Raw genomic sequence first — 17467 nt, forward strand, 5'->3', positions numbered from 1 at the left:
TGGGTCAAAAAGATTCCTGCCTGCAAGTGCTCCTCTTTGGGCCAATGACCATATTTGCCATTTGGGTCATGATTAGGAATGCACAAAGGCCGCAACTTTACCCCAAACATTCTCAAAACTTTTAATGTAGAACGTTGCCTCCATCAAAAAGAGAAAGTGAAAGGTTCGCCATTGGTATTAACTCTATAAAGTCTAAACTTAAAATTGGAGAGACAAATCGGGAAGAATTCAAACAGGGAAGGAGTAATAATGGTGGGAGAGGGAGAGAAAGTGAGCATTTAATGCAGACAAGTTTGCCTTAACTGTAGTGGTAAATGAAGAATTGACGTGCTGCAAAAAGTGTCTGTTTTTATTATTATGGCTACTGCTCACTGCTGCCGCAACGATATGCTCAGTGAGAAACAAAGAGCCGAGTGGCTGGTGAGAAACTACTGAGGGAGTGAGGGGTAGTTGGAGCCGTTCCATTGTTGGTGTACTAGTGCTGTATATTTATTTCGTCTTCAGTCAGTGGTTACTGCTCTCTCCTGTCCATATCCAGTCGTTTTGATGCATTTTGAATTTTGGGGTCGATTTCTTCTTTCCCTTTTTTGGATTCCGGGTTTGATTCTTATTCTGGTTGGATGTCTTTGAATCTGGGTTTGGTTATCTTTTGTGGTTTTAAGCTTCTGTGCTCTTTTAGCATCTGGGTTTTGACTGGCATGGTGTTGAATTTGAATAGGAGAACCCACAAATTATTGAGAATTTAAAAGGATGCTAAAGCAACGATTTCTGTGATCGCGTCTTAAAGGTTTGATTCTGATCAGATATGTTTTAACTTTGTTTTTTCTTTATGACCAATTCTTCTTCTTCTACCAAAGAATCTTTGTTTCTACTCTTTCGATGTTTCAGGTCACAAAAGTAAGTTCCCTGCTTCAGTATTTGAAAAGAACAAAGGAAACCTCGTTTTGGTTTCCATATTTGAAATTGAGCTTGTGATCGTATTTGCTTTCTGGGTATCAGTGGAATTGGTTGCAAAAGAGAAGAAGCCTTCATGCATCTTTCTCTATGGAAGCCAATTGCCCATTGTGCAGCTTTAATCATGGACAAGAAGACCAAAAGGCGAAATCGTTCTGTGTTGACAGAGGACGCCAAGCGAAAGCCCTCTATGCTTCGTCAATTGCATGAGAACAAGCTCAGAGAAGCACTTGAAGCGGCATCTGAAGATGGGTCTCTCGCAAAATCCCAAGACACAGACCCTGAACCATCGTCGAATCAAGAAAAATCCATTGGCAGGTCACGATCTCTCGCTAGGCTCCATGCCCAGAGGGAGTTCTTGCAAGCCACTGCTTTGGCTGCGGAGCGGACATTCAGCAGTGGAGACTCGGTACCTGAATTACGTGATGCGTTCTCCAAGTTCCTCACAATGTACCCGAAGTTTCAATCTTCTGAAAAGATTGATCAATTGAGGTTGGAAGAGTATGAGCATCTCTGTGAGTCTAATTCAAAGGTATGTCTTGATTACTGTGGCTTTGGACTATTTTCATATCATCAGACTCAGTATAATTGGCAGTCATCAGCATTTACTTTGTCAGAGATTACTGCAAATGTGAGCAATCAGGCTCTTTATGGAGGTGCTGAGCAGGGTACTGTAGAACATGATATAAAGACTAGGATTATGGAGTTTTTGAACATCCCTGAAAGTGAATATGGAATGGTATTTACTGTTAGTAGAGGGTCTGCTTTTAAATTGCTCGCTGAATCTTACCCTTTTCAATCAAACAAGCAATTGTTGACCATGTTTGATCATGAGAGTCAGTCTGTGAATTGGATGAGTCAATGTGCCAAAGAAAAGGGTGCTAAGGTTTCTAGTGCATGGTTCAAATGGCCTACATTTAGACTCTGCTCGAGGGAGCTGAGAAAGCAAATTTCGAACAAGAAGAAGAGGAAGAAGGATTCATCAACTGGTCTGTTTGTGTTTCCTGTTCAGTCTAGGGTGACTGGGGCCAAGTATTCTTATCAGTGGATGGCGCTTGCTCAGCAAAATAACTGGCATGTATTGCTTGATGCTGGGGCTTTAGGACCCAAGGATATGGACTCTCTTGGTTTGTCACTGTTCAGGCCAGACTTTATTATCACATCATTCTACAGAGTGTTTGGGTCTGACCCAACTGGGTTTGGATGCCTTTTGATAAAGAAATCTGTAATGTCAGTGTTGCAAAATCGCAGTGGGCATACTGGGTCTGGAATGGTGAGGATCCTTCCTGTTTTTCCCCAGTATTTGAGTGATTCAGTCGATGGTATTGATGTTTTGGCTGGAATTCAAGATAGTGCCATCGGTGGTAATGAGCCATCGGTGCCTGAGACGCATAGTGGATCTCAGATGCCTGCATTTTCCGGCGTATTCACTCCCAGCCAGGTCAGGGATATCTTTGAGTCCGAGGTGGAACAAGATAACAGCTCAGACAAGGATGGGGCAAGCACCATATTTGAAGAGGCTGAGAGCTTTTCAGTTGGGGATGTCATGAAAAGTCCCACTTTCAGTGAGGATGATTCGTCAGACAATTCGTATTGGATTGATCTTGGTCAGAGCCCATTTACCTCTGGTAATACCTCCCTGGTGATCAAAGAGAAATCAAGCTCACCTTTGCCATCATCATGGTTCTCGACCAATAAAGATAACAGCCGATTTTCATCCAAACTCACTTCTAAAATATTTAATCCATTGTACGATGACAAGAAAGTGAATCAGAGACCAGAACAACATCATGTTTTGTCTTTTGATGCCTCTGTGTTATCAATGTCGCAGGAGCTTGATAGTGCTAAAGTAATCCCTGAAGAACAGTTTGTCGACATAGACCACTCTTCTTTGAATAATGTAAAACGCACAAAGCAGCATGCTGGGGAAATTCAAGAAGAATCTGAAATCACGAGTAACTCGAAGGTTGATCCTAACTCGAGTTCTAAGATAAATGAGTTCAGACTTGATAGCCGGATTTCTAAGTTTGGGCATGGTAGTCCAACATGTACCTCAGCCTCAGAAATTAGACAACAGACAAAAGAAAGTGCAATAAGGAGAGAGACAGAAGGTGAGTTTAGACTACTGGGGCAGAGAGAGACCAGTAGACTTGCTGGTGGTAGATTTTTCAGTGAGGAAGTGGATGATCGAGTTTTAAGCATGGGTCGCACTATATATTCCACAACCGGAAACAATAACCATGAAGATGCCAGTGGCTTGGAGCTTGGTGAAGAATGTTTGATTAGCATTGTTGATGATGAGTACATGAGCGATGGGGACAATGATGATGAACATGGTTGGGTAAGGAGGGAGCCGGAGATAAGTTGCTGGCATCTTGATCACATAAACATGCTAGGCCTTAACAAGACCACTGTTAGACTGCGATATTTGATCAACTGGCTTGTTACCTCACTAATTCAACTGCAGTTTCCCAGTACGGATGAAGGTGCAGGAGTTCCTCTTGTACAAATATACGGCCCGAAAATCAAGTATGAAAGAGGTGCTTCTGTAGCTTTTAATGTGAGAGAGAGCAGTGGAGGACCAATGATGTACCCAGAAGTGGTTCAGAAAATAGCTGAGAGGTATGGTATATCCCTTGGAATTGGGATCCTCAGTCATGTAAGGATTGTAGATAATCAGAAGCGGAACAGCAAGGCATTCGATCATGAAGATGCAGCCCTGAGCATGCCTGTGGCTAGTATCACTCAAGTTGGTAAAAATGCGTTCTTTCGTGTTGAGGTTGTTACAGCATCACTTGGATTTCTCACCAACTTTGACGATGTTTATAAGATGTGGGCTTTTGTGGCTAAGTTTCTTAATCCATCATTTGCTCTAGGGGATGAATTATCAACAGTCCCAGAAGATTCAGAAACATAGGATGGTGAAGCTTTTTTGTTGAAATGTTAAAAAGATGCATCAATGTCTACTTATGGTATGCGCCTTCCGCTCTTTTAAGGGATCTTATTACCCCATCTGAGCAAATGGGTTTTGTTTATTCTTCCTATATAAGTCTCTGTGTGTGTTTTGGATTGTTGATGTCAGGTTCCATGTAGAGTCTGGTTAGAAATCATTCATCTGATCAAGGAGTTAGTTTGTACTAACAATAGAATAGGGTTGGTTTTGAGTCAGCTTCCACTATTTGCTATACACAAGTACATGCTTTCTCTTAATTTTTGGGTTTGGTTTTTCTACTCAGAACCTAGTTTTCTCAAATGTTCACGTTTTGCTGTTGAAAGACAAGCCGTTGGGGCTTGGGAAAGCCTCTCTGAATTCAGTTTTGGTCCTGATCATGTGGTTTGATTAAGCCTAGCTAGTTCCACTCTTTCCTTGATGAATATCTTTCTTCAGGCCATGACCATTCACTTACATACAAATACGGATTGGGCTTGGGAGAAACAAACCCGTGTGGAAGTATTATTCCACATCGGAAAGATGTGTGGATAACTCATTCTTTATACGGATAAACCCATCCCTTTACAATAAACGAGGTATTTTCCTTAATTTGATATAATTGGTGGATAATTTGATATATTTACGAAAATCAGAACCCCGAAACAAATAATATAATTGGTTGTATAAGGGTTTGGTTATGTAAGGGTGTGAATTCCTAAGAGGATTCTATATGGCAACATATGAAGGGATTTGTTGCTCTTCTTTTTTTTGTTTTTGACAAAAGAGATAATTGATAGTTTATAACTTTATTACGATGACACAATCTTGAAATGACATTTTGGCTAACATTGATATGCAAATTCTCTTCCATATTTTATATGAGTCTTAAGTATTAACAAATTAAAAGTCATTAATCACTTGACGATAATTTAATTGGTTATCTTTCCAGACTTAAGATATACATTACTTGAGGTTGGGAGTTCGAACTAACCAATTAAGATATTTCCTTGTGCAATGTTGATTCTGTAAGGTTGTCCCAAAGCAAGACTCATCATACCAATATAGCCTTCCTTCAATGTGCCTCAGGGTTAATGGCTACTCTTCATAATAGTTTAGGAGCTTGTTTGATCTGAATTCTGAAATGAAGTTCAAGAGTTTAATCGACCCAGTGATCAAAGTCTAAAATTTTGATCAAAGATAAAAGATGGAACAAGGAGGAGTCAACCATAAACTATTATGGTGCCAAATGCCCCCACAACAGAAAGAAATGAACCCTTTAGTTCCAAGTGTGCCCCTGTGGCACTGTGGTTGGGGGTCCTTGGGACTTGTTACCCCAGTCCACTCTATTCACTAGTTACGTTCACAGATCACAATTTCACACTGCATTAGTAATTTAGTATGTCTGCCATCTCATACATTGTATCTAGTGACATCCTTCTAGTGGCTCTACAGTTTCATTCAAGGGCATTCACTCTGTTTATTATTTTATTATTGTGGAATCTAATCCATATATATATATATATAAATTTTTTTTATTTTAATAAATAGATTGGACCACCCTAATTGAAACTGCAAAAAATTACAGAATATCTTGACAAAGAATCAACACAAATCTACAAATCATATATTTTAACAACCTTGGTAATCGAAAGTAGTGGGTTAAACAGTAGTGGTTGGGGTATCCCGTTGTAGTGGTTGTAAAGGCACTATAATATTTTTTTTCTTTTAAATATGAATGAATTTTGATCGGATTTATAAGTTCAATAATATATATTCTTTTCTTTATCTCAAACAAAAATTAAATTCAAGATGAAAAAAATTGAAAATTCTGAACCCTTATATATAAATTCAAATGAAAAAATACTGTTAGATTTGTAAACCGATCAAAAAGAATTATTTTATTATTATTTGTCTACTAACTTATACATCTTATAAGGTCAGTCCTATTTACGACATTCTTCCGGAATCCTTGTTATATTTCTTTTATGCATTTTTTGGAAACCCTTTTGTTTTTATGACCCAGAAGCTTCTTTTTTTTCCCCGACCTGCTGGTGGAAATGGATGAGAGTCATGAGACATGCAAAGATTGCAGGAGTGGCATAGAGGACCTGTATTGGACCCATTTTCAGTGTCATCAGTTCTCTCAGTTTCTTCGTGCTGGTTTTGATCAGTGCCTTGTAAGTCTCCTTTACCAGTTAGGTTTTTGTTCATCTTCCTGCTGTCAATTCTAGAGAGTGCATATACACATTTGAAGTGGTTGATCCCGTGCTTTGCCGAGCTATATACATTTTCCCCCAGATCTGTAGGTTTTTTGTACTTTGCAATGTGGTTGGTAGCTTAATTTCAAAGGTTAACACTTCCAGTCATAGAAAGGAAAGGAAAAGGCAGACTTTTTCTAGCCTGTGTGTGGTTTAGCTCTAGGGTTTAATGCCGATGCTTGGAAATTAGGTTGGGATTTAGTGTTTGAAACCTCTGAGGTGGATTATTTAAGGTTAGGTTGGGATTTAGTATTTTTTATGCTTATTTTTCTTGAGAAAAATAATGAAAAATTGGCCAAGATTAGTCAGAAGCTGATAAAAATGAGAAAATCAACAATGCCAACCTAAATATACTTGTAGCCCATTTGAGAGAATTTCTGCTTCATATCCTGTAACGATTGATTAAAATTTTTCTGGATTGAGTGAAGGAATATTCTGAGTATTATGCATTTTTTTGCCTGATCTTTCTGTTTCTCTCAATCTCAATCTCACTTCAACGCTTTGAATACCTATGTCTGTACAAAATTGTAGGCGATCCCTGAACCATTTACTAGAAATTTGAAGAGTAAGTTGCCTGAAACAGTGAATCTTAAAGGACCTAGTGGCATCACATGGAATGTTGGACTAACAACAAACAATAACATAACATTCCTCAGTCATGGTTGGAAAGATTTTGTAAGAGACCATGTTTTGGAGGAGAATGATGTCTTGATCTTCAAGTACAATGGGGATTCATGTTTTGATGTTTTAATGTTTGATGGGAGGAGCTTGTGCGAGAAGGCAAGTTCATATTTTGTCAGAAACTGTATGCGACATAAACATGATAGTGGATGCCAGAAACAAAGTCAAATTAGAGGTGGAAGTTCTTCGGAAATTGTTCCTCCCTTGCCGCAGGATGCTGTTAGAGACTCTCTAAAGCGGAAACTCATATTTGAAGATGGTGATGAAAGACCGTCAGGACAATCTGGGCCCCAAGCTTCTGATACAATACCAGTAGGACGACCTTTAGTGTTCCAAGCTACCAATAATGGATTATTGAAGAAAAGCCGAACAAAAAGGAAAATTCCTGAAAGTTCCAATGAACAGGTTAGTATTGGTGGCGGCTCTTCACCGCATAACTCTATTGGCGAGGACACTGATGAAAAACCTGCAGGTCAGTTGATTATAACCCAAGTTACTCGTAAAACGATCCATTGCTGTTATGATTTGTAACGCTTTCTTCACCTAAGAAGGGCCTTATGAATTCACCATTTCTGTACAATTTAACTCCCCTAAGAAAATTGTTCTTCATCCCTGGGTTTTCATGGTCTGCATTGTCAAGTTCGATTTGTTTGCTTAAAAATCTCCTCTCATTTGGTTTGTTTAATTTGTGTAGGTTCTTGTATTATGCAATTTTGTAATTACGATTTGCTTGTTTCCTGGTTCATTTGATTGATTTTAGTCCCTACATATGCATCCATCCGTAAGAAGGCAAGTTATCACCAGCAATATCAGTCAAATAGAAGGCCTGTAACAGAAGAAGAGAAGAGGAAAGCTTTGCGGTTGGCAGACGCAGAGTTAACACCACAAGGTTTTCTATCTGTTATGAAGCAGACAAGTATATACAGGAAACATTACTTGGTAAATTAATTTTATTTACTTAGTACTGTTGTATTACCCTTGTGCATTTTGTATTGTTGCTTCTCTGATTTTGTTTCTTCTGAATTTAAAAATCTTGCTTGAGTTTTTTCAAGGGGATGCTTTACATATACGGTGTTTAGTGTTCTTGTCGAGTTTCAATTGCTGCACACCATTACGATTGAATAAATTTCATCCTTTGAAGTGATGTTTTGTTCAGGGAATTCCATCTTGGTGGATGAACAAGCATTTGTCACTGAAGAATCAAGACTTGATCTTAAGGGTAAACGAGGATACATGGCAGGTCACATTCAGATACGTCTACAGTAGAGGCCATGGAGGGCTGTCGACTGGATGGAAGAACTTCGCTCTTGATAACAAATTAGACGAATTTGATGTATGTGTGTTTGAACCCAGCAGCCCTTTGAATAATTGTGTTGTTCTGGATGTCAAAATCTTTCGTGTTGTGCCGGAAGTCCAGCCCTTGACTCCTGTTAAGGTGGCAAGTCTTTGAAGATCTTCAGAGAAGAGAAACTTGCCCCAGAGAGCACACAAATCCATGGACTCTTTTGGTATCTAGTCTTTTGGTGTCAGCCAAGCATGTAAATATTTGAGGCTGATGACTTTTCCTGGACAAAAGTGAAACAACATCCCATGTTTTGTAAATCTGAACTGCCCTTGGGCTGTTTTGTACTACCGGTTTTTAATATGTTAAATATGCTTTGTTGCCTGTATTGGCTCACTCTTTACATTCCCAAATTGCTCTTTCTTCACTTGCAGATTTACCATTTTCTGGTTTGGAAACAATATATGCTTAGACATGGCTTTTCAGTTTAAACAGGTCGGACCTCGGTTAAGATATTGCCTTGTTGCTTGAAACAGAGAATAGCTGAAGGCCAGAAAAGCCAGAAAAGAACCATTTGGAAGAACCTGAATTTTGAATTGTAAACATTGCTTCGAAGAGGTTACCCCCATTTTTGAACAAACATACCAAGCTCAGAGAGCAAAAAAAACCATAGGAAGGATGCATTTTTAGAAATAAATAAATGCTCATTTTCTCCAGCAATACTGACCACTCGATTGATGTCCACTTAAGCAGGGTGCTCTCTTTATGGCCCTAACTTTCTTCAATGTCTCTGATCCTAATTGTCTACAAACCAACCATATCACCACTCACCTTATCCCAACCCAATCCCAGTACAAAAGGTACTCTTTCCAATTCTTCCTTCCCTGCACAGCTCCTCTTCTTTGCCAGGCCTCAATAGAGAAAACACAGGTGATTCATTTACAGCTCTACTTCACTCCAAAATTATCAAATTATGCTTTAACTATTTGAATTCTTCTGTTGTACATTTCTTGGTTTTTCTAGGTTGTGCAATACTCTCTAAACATGGCAACAGCAACAGCAGTCCTCACCCCTGCAAGGGTCAACAGTGCATTGATGAGCTCAAGCAGCAAGACCCAGAGGAGGGTTAACAAGGTTAGGCAAATAGTAGGATTGAACTCCTATGGAGGTCTTAAAGCCCACAACAGTGTTCTCTCTTTAGGGCTTCCAGTGACTACTGAACAGTGCTTTGCCACTGTTGTGAACTCTTTGAGGGCAAAATCTGGGGGAAAAAGAAGAGGTGGTGGTGGTGCACTCTCTGCCACATGTAGCAAGGTGGATGAGATATTCCAGATTGCTGCTATACTCAATGGGTTGACTCTTATTGGGGTTGCTGTTGGATTTGTGCTTCTCAGGATTGAAGCATCAGTCGAGGAATCTCAGTGACTTGTTTAACATTCTCATGTAATGTAGAATCGAACTGTTTTTGGCTGAATAATCAAGCCTGTTGTTATTCTTTTAAGATTTTAATAGATGACAATGAAGTATCAAAAAGGACAAAAAGTAATCAAAATCCTTGTTAAGCACCACGATCCTCGCCAGCTCGACATAACCATATCCATTGAAACTCCTTTCAAATTCTCTATGAAGACAACAATATTTCTTGAGTTGCATCACCCGGTATAAACCGTCAAGGTTTGTGATTGTCTGGGAGCCTTGGACAAAAGTTAAGACATTTTCTATTTCTATAGTCAATGGAACCTAAGATTTAAATTAGAAGAAAGAGAAAAACAAAACAATGGAAACTAAAATTGGTATGAAACAGATCACAAAGCTCTAGGGACTTCGCAAGCTTCCTTCAGTCATTTGTCTGGCATTTGCACTAACGCGTCTTTTCTCAGGCAGAAGGTCTCTGACATGCAGCAAAAAGTTGCCAACTAATAAACGCCATCACCAAGGAAGTGAACAGTTCAAAGCCTACCACCTTTGGAAGGTGCCACCCCAAGCCTCGCCTCAGATAGCTGCAAAAGCATAATTTAGCATGTACATCATTTACATATAACCATCAGAATCTTAACAAACTTTAGAAAACAAAAATCATTGGACTGGGATTCTTGAATGTATAGTTGCCACTGTCTTTGGGTATGTCAAATTTCATAAAGTAACGAACCCATGATGATTTTATGAAAACTGCAACAAAATACTGGTGACATAGGCAAAGGAAAGAAGTAAATGGTGCTGTGATCTGGGGTCTTCTGTTTTCACCTTTTCGTGAAAACAAAAACGGATGAAGGAGGCCTACTTCATCCTTTTTATTTCTATTTTCCCTCAAATGAGATCAAGATAAGATTGACAAAGCAGTTATCATTTTTTCAATTTTTCGTTGAGAACAATATTCTAAGTAAAAGCAAATGATTATCAATAAAACAAAAAAAAAAAGAGTTTTATCCATGTTTTAATTGAAGTCATGTCTTTTATTTGCAGTTTGCTTTTAATTAGAAAGAATATAAAACAAGTTTAGTTGTACAAACCAAATGATTATCCAGAAAATTATTAAAAAAACATATTGAAAGTCTTGGCCAGAAGTGAGGCTACTGCAAATAAGTATTATTATAGAAAGCCCGGAAGTGATTTGGCACACAAGCTTTTGCATGATGGCAGTAACAAGGAAAGTTGAGGATCATACCTTGTGATGGATGGCATTGTTGCCACAATCCCTGCACATAAGTATATTATGGGGATCAAAGTCTTGGGTTTATTTTTGCGAAGCCACATTAAAGATCCCAAAGCAGCAAGTGATATACTCAGCACCTGACAATAACAACAACGGTACAAAATCAATCATCAAAGAATTTAAACAAACAAATTATCGATCATCTCACCAAAAAATAACGGTTGTACGAATTTTAAAACTCATAAATGTAAATTATGCATCCAAAATATGCTATTTCAAAAATAGAATCTTGTCCAGGGAAAAATAGTGACGGAATGCAGGAAAAAGTAAACATACAAGGTTTGCATTTGCTTCGAGGCCTTGCAGAATGTAATCCCAAGTGAATTCTAGTCCTCTGGCACCCACCCACAATGGTGCCAGTCTATGCAGAACAGAATCAGCGAAAGCCCACCCTGTTAAAACGAAAAAGTATTGCATCACGGTGCTGCTGAAGACTACAAAAGAGTAGCAAGGCCAAAGAAAACGAAAGCCATAAAACAAGCAGCACGTCCCATTGTTTACATGGCTTGTGTATAAAGAACAAAGCTACAAATATGAATACATATTTACTACAGTAACTACACATTTTCCCCAAAATGCATAGGTGATGATATTCCATGTGTTGGGACAAGGTCTGTAACTTGGCAAGAGGTTCAGTCAATTCGATAGCCTAGCAAACAGAAACTCAATGGCAGAAAGCAGCAACCAGAAAGTTCCCATGAACAACGCTCCGAATACATAGAAGCAAAGAAACTAAAGCAAATGACCCCTGCCCCACCAAGCGATGAGCCTCATTTCCTTCCAACTTTCTTCCATCTGGGAAGATTTTATAAACGATTGCAACTTTATCATCACCCAAATTAGAAGAAATTCAAAATCTCCAACCTAAACCTTAATTTTCCACTAAAAACTTTAGAGACAAATATCCATAAAAGAATGGTTTTTTCCCCTGATCATTACAATTTTTTTTTTTTTTTTCGGATTTCAGAGATAGAGATTGAGAGAAATTTATCCATATTAAAGTAACATGAGGAAAATGTATTCAAGCCTCACCAAGTCCAACCGCTTGAAATTTATGATTTTGGGATATGTTCCTGTGAGTCAACTGTGTTAAAGCAAAGTAAAGCCCAGCAACATCGACAAAACCAATCAAAGCTTTCAATAATTCCTGAAAAAACAGGCATCAGCAATTGGTAACTATCAAATTAATCAGCTATCACATAAAACTAGCCAAACTCAAAAGCAAATATAACTAGCTTAGAGCAGACTAATTAAGTCTTGGTGCCAACAATGTACTATTAATGCAACATCGCATCCATTCCCTGTGAACTGTGATCAACCGTTGTCATAATCGTTTTACCTAAACACAAATGACATAATTAAAACATGCTGCAACTTTCATCTAGCTAACATCATCCAATGAGATTGGCAAGAGAATTAAAGATAATATCCAGGTAAACTGCAGAAAGATATCCTGATCGGGAAGTAGAGGAAACGATAAGATCAATATAAATAGTCCAGCGATGTATCTGCTGACACAAATACCGGAGGGGGGGGGGGCAAGAAAGACATTGGTGGTACTAGGGTACAGCAGGAAAAGAGTTGCACATTACTCAACAATCTTTATTAAAGTGATAGAGAAACTATTAACAATTCTCCAACTTTCATTGTTTATAATCAAGCTTTGTAAGAGTCAAAAGATCGGAGATACCTGATAAGGATCAAAGCTCTCATTCTCAGAGACCTTAAGAAAGGTTGCCAGGCAAACTAGCTGCAAACAAATGTAAGAATACTTTATTATGATGCGGTTGGATAAAGACAAGTGAAATCCATAGACAAAAAGGGAAAGATAATACACCATCCTCATCAGACGGAAGATGTAATGCCCGCCCCAAAGTATGAGATAGAATGCACATAAGAAATAAAGAACCAACCTTTACCAAAGCTGTCCCAAGGTAAACAAGAGCAGCTTTAATGCACGTCCCAAGTGTATCATACTCGGATCTGTATATACATATGTATCAGAGACAATTCAATTTGCATATTGACAGGGCAGATAAATCGCACAACAAAACGTCCACACTATTAGAACCTAAAATTCTTAGTAGGAAATCCGACATTCAATGTTCGCACTATAATTCAACTCAATTTTAGTGGTGCATAGTCAGGCATGAAATGATAATAAATTAACCAGAGGCATACTAACAAAATATCATTTCTTCATTTCCACTCAAAAAGAAACAGGTACTCTTCAGTAAGAAACCAAACCAGATCAACATTCAACAAGACTAAGCCTTTACAAAACCCTAATATCAAGTGACTAATAAATCCTTTTACCACGTATCTTAAAGAGAGTTTCTCAAACAAGGAACATCTTCCATTTCCTTCACTTCATTTATCATTCACCACATACCGAAACACAAGAAAAAAGGAAAACAGATTAGTCAAAAAATTTAAGATCTTTGATGGAGAACAACTTCAGGAACTAAGGAATTAAAATCAACAATATCTAATAACTTGTCTAGTTCCCATAAAATTACATATAGCAAATGCCTAATTCTTACAAGCATAAGACATGCTCTCACTAAATGAACAAAAATTAGCTCGCAGTGTATAGTGAACAAAATATAAATAGAGTCGTATCTATGAATCGATGAGCGAAGAGATCGAAACCGATGAGAGATATGGAGCAAGCTTTGAAATGATGACAGATCTACAACTATAAAGAAATCAAGTAAAGGAAGGCGTAGACATACAAGGGTGTGGCGGAGTAGTAGACGGCGTGAGGGCCGAAGGTGAGAATCGCACAGTTGAAGAAGTGGAACACAGTCATCCTTCAATTCTCTCTTTCCCCACCACGCAAGCTCCAGATTTTCACTTGCTCGCAGTTTGCCGATGATGTATGCTGATGATGGGCTCTTTAAAGCCCACATGCTTAGGCCCATTTACTCAGCACGGCAGACCCACTTCACGGAATCACAATAGTGCTAACTGGTAAGTGTCTAGATAGTTAGGCCCAATTTATTGGGTCTCCAGACTATTGGATCATATGTGGCCCATCCGCATCCTCTACTTGTGTATTGTGTAACTTGAGATTAGTCAAATTTTTGCCTTTTGATTTGATTTCTTGAATTTTATTATTCAGTTAATCCTTTTGCTTAATTGCTATATCCTCATGATATGCTAATTCTGTCAATTTCAATGCAATTTTTCCAAAAAGCCCAATTTAAGAAGAGGAAAAAGAAAGTACATTTAACAAAATTAGGTCTTGATGGTTGATATACACTCTCATTGCCAACAAAAAACATATATAGTTTAAAATTTCCAACATTTTGGACATACAAAGGCAAATGAAGCTTAGTAAGTTAGTACACTTGGATCACTTGGTGGCCATTCGAGATATATACACAATGACAATGTCCATTACCCAGAGATGGAAGTCACCATGGTAAGAATAGGATAAGGTTGGTAATGCTACGTATGTGTATGCTACCATTCTGCATTATTTATATGTGAGAACTTATTGTAGAATATAATAGAGCTCAAACTTCTTAACTAGTAATAACTGGTTGTTATTAGTTAGAAAATTTGACCTCACTTATATTCGACGATTGCACTCTATGGGGGACTTTTACTAGGTTGGAGTCTTCTCATCTACCTGTACCACCAGATCCACAGATCTACGTTGTTGTAAGTTAATGAGTTTGGCCTCACTCATATTCTGCGCCAAACTTTCACATGTAGGGGATGTGAGATGTGTGCAACAGTGTACTATGGAGTATCATCACATTCAACAAGTCAACAATTATTCGTTTGGTGTTTTGACAATTACACTCTCTTTTTTTTCTTCTTCTTTTTAAGAAAGAAACTTGTAACTAGTTAAGTGTGTGTGTGTATATATAGCATGAAGATTCGATAAAAACATGGTATATATAATTTGATTCAATGACCATCTTTTCACTCTATTAATCCTCATTGAAGACAAAATAATTTCAATGAAATTTCTATGGTTATAAGAATGAAGATTAGATTTTTCTCCACGTACCAAAGAAAATGAAAGAAAGAAAAGGACATGCAGCATCATCATATAAATTAATGTGTGTTTTATAGTTAAATTTAACAGTCTAGAAGGGTCAACTCGTTTGAAGATTCAACATAGTCCATTTTCCAGCTTGGCCTTCCGAGGGTGAACTCTAAATTGAGAAACATTTCTGAAGCTGCCAAAGAAGTAGAATCCAATCTCTCCTTCACACTATGAGACACTTGGAGTTCTTCTTCTGCCTTCTCCCCCTCCTCCTTTAAAAAATAAATAGAAAAATAACTAATTAATAGCAAGAATAGACCAAAACATATACATTTAAATTTGAGAGTAATGTTAAATCTTGGCTTAATTTACCTTAAATTGAGAATACGTCAAAGCATTCTGATCAAGACTTGAAGTATTGTCATTATTTGTCTGTGTTGACAATGACCAAGAATGTCTGCAAATCATAAGATACCAAGGTGTATGAATATTAAAACATTAACGAATGTTCAAACCCAGATGGAAATACATATAGTACTTAAATCATATATTAAAACCATGCACAGCTGGATGCGTGACAAATGAGAACCCAGATTATTTCAATATGCATATACTCATAAAAACTCACAAACTGGATCAAAAATCATCCATGGCCACTCCATCAATTAATGCTATGGCATATATATATATATGTGTGTGTGTGTGTTGCAATCTGAAACGGAGCGACATACATATGAGAGATTAATCAGGCCAAAATGAGACATTAATTACTGGATCGATCGATCGATCTATCATTCCATCCATTAAAGACATGTCCTTTGAGCTAGGAGAGTAAGTTGTTGCACACAAATTAAAGTACCATTAATTGAGTTTAAATGACATTATAGAGATTTGAACCAAACCTTGACTTTTGTGGTACATTGGGATCAAGAACTTTCTCAATATATCACACCAATGAGATAATGTTAGACATATATATATACACACACTAACACACACACATGTCTAAATGTTGGACCAAAAAACCCTAGCTAGCTAGGCTCGCATTGAGATCTATGTTTATATCCACAACCAAGGCAAGCTAAGTAGCTCTTGTGTATTTGCGTGCATGTTGATTGTATAAATGTTTTTTCCGTTTCAATATATATATATATATATATAATAAGCAAACCAGCTGTGACAAAAGAACATGTAGATGCTCACATCTGGATGGGCTTTGTAAGGTTTGTTTGTGATGGGTTGAGAGGAGCATAAGATGAGTTGTTATGGTCAGCTGTTCCAGAAGCTAATCCATCCACATCATCATCATGAGCATTAATACGCCCTGAAGCTCTTTGGTTCAAACCTATATCTGCCTGTCCTTGACCTGTAACATTTCATCACAGATATATATAGCCATTGCTATTGCTTATCAGACACATTGGTCAAATAATTGATCATATATGCACCAGCAGTGACTAGAGTCCAAAATCTCCACCATTTTGTTTGAGGTGTGTGTGAATAATTGAGTTTTTCAAACAAACAGAATATGAGAAATTTTTTTAATAGTTTTAAATTAATGGAGAACATGCGAACACATCTCTCAATGGCAGAGTTGTAGGTGTGTAACTTAAAAATCAGAGATTCAATGCATATTTCCGATCTCATTCACTGAAGTAGCCTTGTTCATGAGAATTTCTTTTTAACCTTTGAGTTAATGGAGAATCCAATTACCTGATCCTTTGTCAGTGCTCTTCACTGTTCTGTACATCTGCATGAACAACACGCCGTAGAACATTATGAGAAGAGGGAGAAAAAAAAAGTCCACATTGTCAAGATTACTCTCTGTAGATGCCCTTTTGTCCTAATCCCCTTGTCATCCTCCATAGTCCATCCCCCACTACGTACCAACATATATAATATATACATACATACATACACATATATATATATTCATCCCAAAAAAACAATGGAAATCATGAAAAAAAACATCAATATTAAAGTTGACCAGAGTAGTGCACCCCACCTGTAAGTGACTCTTCACGTGAGCCAGGGTTAGATCCTTGACATTCATCAACTCTAATACAGATTTTGGCGTAGCTCCTGAAGACCATTTTCAAAACTAACATATTTTAGCTTAAATAAAAACATAAATTTAAAGAAATGCTATGGTTTGGGCCCCTTTGGGTTGATATTGTTGTGTAATATACTACTTACTTTCATGACCGCCAAGGAGCTGAACGGCATGAACAAAATGAGCGTGTAGAGTTGTAGTCCATCTCATCCTTGGAGCCCTAACACTTCTCTTCATCACTCCGTTAATCATTCTCCCATTACTACTTCTCTTGAACTGATCACGACCGTAGATTTGAGGTCTGTGGTGCTGACTCATGAGATTTCTTGATCTTGCAGGCAGTTCAAACCCTAAGCTCAACTTGGGTAATTCTTTAGGACCAAACCCATTTTCATGGCTGATGTCACTCCCACTGCTAGCAGACTCAGTAGTAGTTGAGCTCCCATGATCACTAGTCTGACCAGCCTTTCTTTTTAAACTGATGTCGATGTCGTATCCTGTTTCCATGGCTTCATAATCTTGATGAAGTGAGGGAGGGCTGATCTGTAAGGAAAGATCAGGGAAAGGAAATGATGGAGGAGTAGTTGTCAT

General features: G+C 37.9%; 5 protein-coding genes across 5 annotated transcripts; 3 read left to right on the plus strand and 2 right to left on the minus strand.

The window, feature by feature from the left end:
• Positions 1–222: 222 nt before the first annotated feature.
• LOC120008972 lies at positions 223–3988 on the plus strand. The gene is made up of 2 exons (XM_038859383.1): positions 223–787; positions 889–3988. The coding sequence occupies exon 2, from the start codon at positions 1031–1033 to the stop codon at positions 3869–3871; it is 2841 nt and encodes a 946-aa protein (XP_038715311.1). The 5' UTR covers positions 223–787; positions 889–1030; the 3' UTR covers positions 3872–3988.
• A 1864-nt stretch (positions 3989–5852) lies between these two features.
• LOC120008551 (B3 domain-containing protein REM16-like) lies at positions 5853–8512 on the plus strand. The gene is made up of 4 exons (XM_038858925.1): positions 5853–6063; positions 6676–7297; positions 7586–7764; positions 7982–8512. The coding sequence occupies exons 1-4, from the start codon at positions 5944–5946 to the stop codon at positions 8273–8275; spliced, it is 1215 nt and encodes a 404-aa protein (XP_038714853.1). The 5' UTR covers positions 5853–5943; the 3' UTR covers positions 8276–8512.
• Positions 8513–8857: 345 nt separating this feature from the next.
• LOC120008903 lies at positions 8858–9601 on the plus strand. The gene is made up of 2 exons (XM_038859277.1): positions 8858–9037; positions 9131–9601. Exons 1-2 carry the CDS (start codon positions 8873–8875, stop codon positions 9530–9532), a joined length of 567 nt encoding a protein of 188 aa, XP_038715205.1. The 5' UTR covers positions 8858–8872; the 3' UTR covers positions 9533–9601.
• An 88-nt stretch (positions 9602–9689) lies between these two features.
• On the minus strand, positions 9690–13694 carry LOC120008902 (transmembrane protein 147). Its single transcript, XM_038859276.1, has 7 exons — positions 13556–13694; positions 12734–12803; positions 12511–12570; positions 11853–11967; positions 11097–11212; positions 10773–10897; positions 9690–10107 (listed from the first exon to the last, which is right to left on the minus strand). Exons 1-7 carry the CDS (start codon positions 13630–13632, stop codon positions 9984–9986), a joined length of 687 nt encoding a protein of 228 aa, XP_038715204.1. The 5' UTR covers positions 13633–13694; the 3' UTR covers positions 9690–9983.
• Positions 13695–14826: 1132 nt separating this feature from the next.
• Positions 14827–17467, minus strand: LOC120008820 (probable transcription factor KAN4). Its single transcript, XM_038859184.1, has 6 exons — positions 17020–17467; positions 16829–16905; positions 16537–16573; positions 16027–16189; positions 15196–15280; positions 14827–15095 (listed from the first exon to the last, which is right to left on the minus strand). The coding sequence occupies exons 1-6, from the start codon at positions 17465–17467 to the stop codon at positions 14916–14918; spliced, it is 990 nt and encodes a 329-aa protein (XP_038715112.1). The 3' UTR covers positions 14827–14915.

Source organism: Tripterygium wilfordii, chromosome 11, assembly GCF_013401445.1.
Source record: "Tripterygium wilfordii isolate XIE 37 chromosome 11, ASM1340144v1, whole genome shotgun sequence".
Lineage (NCBI taxonomy): Eukaryota > Viridiplantae > Streptophyta > Magnoliopsida > Celastrales > Celastraceae > Tripterygium > Tripterygium wilfordii.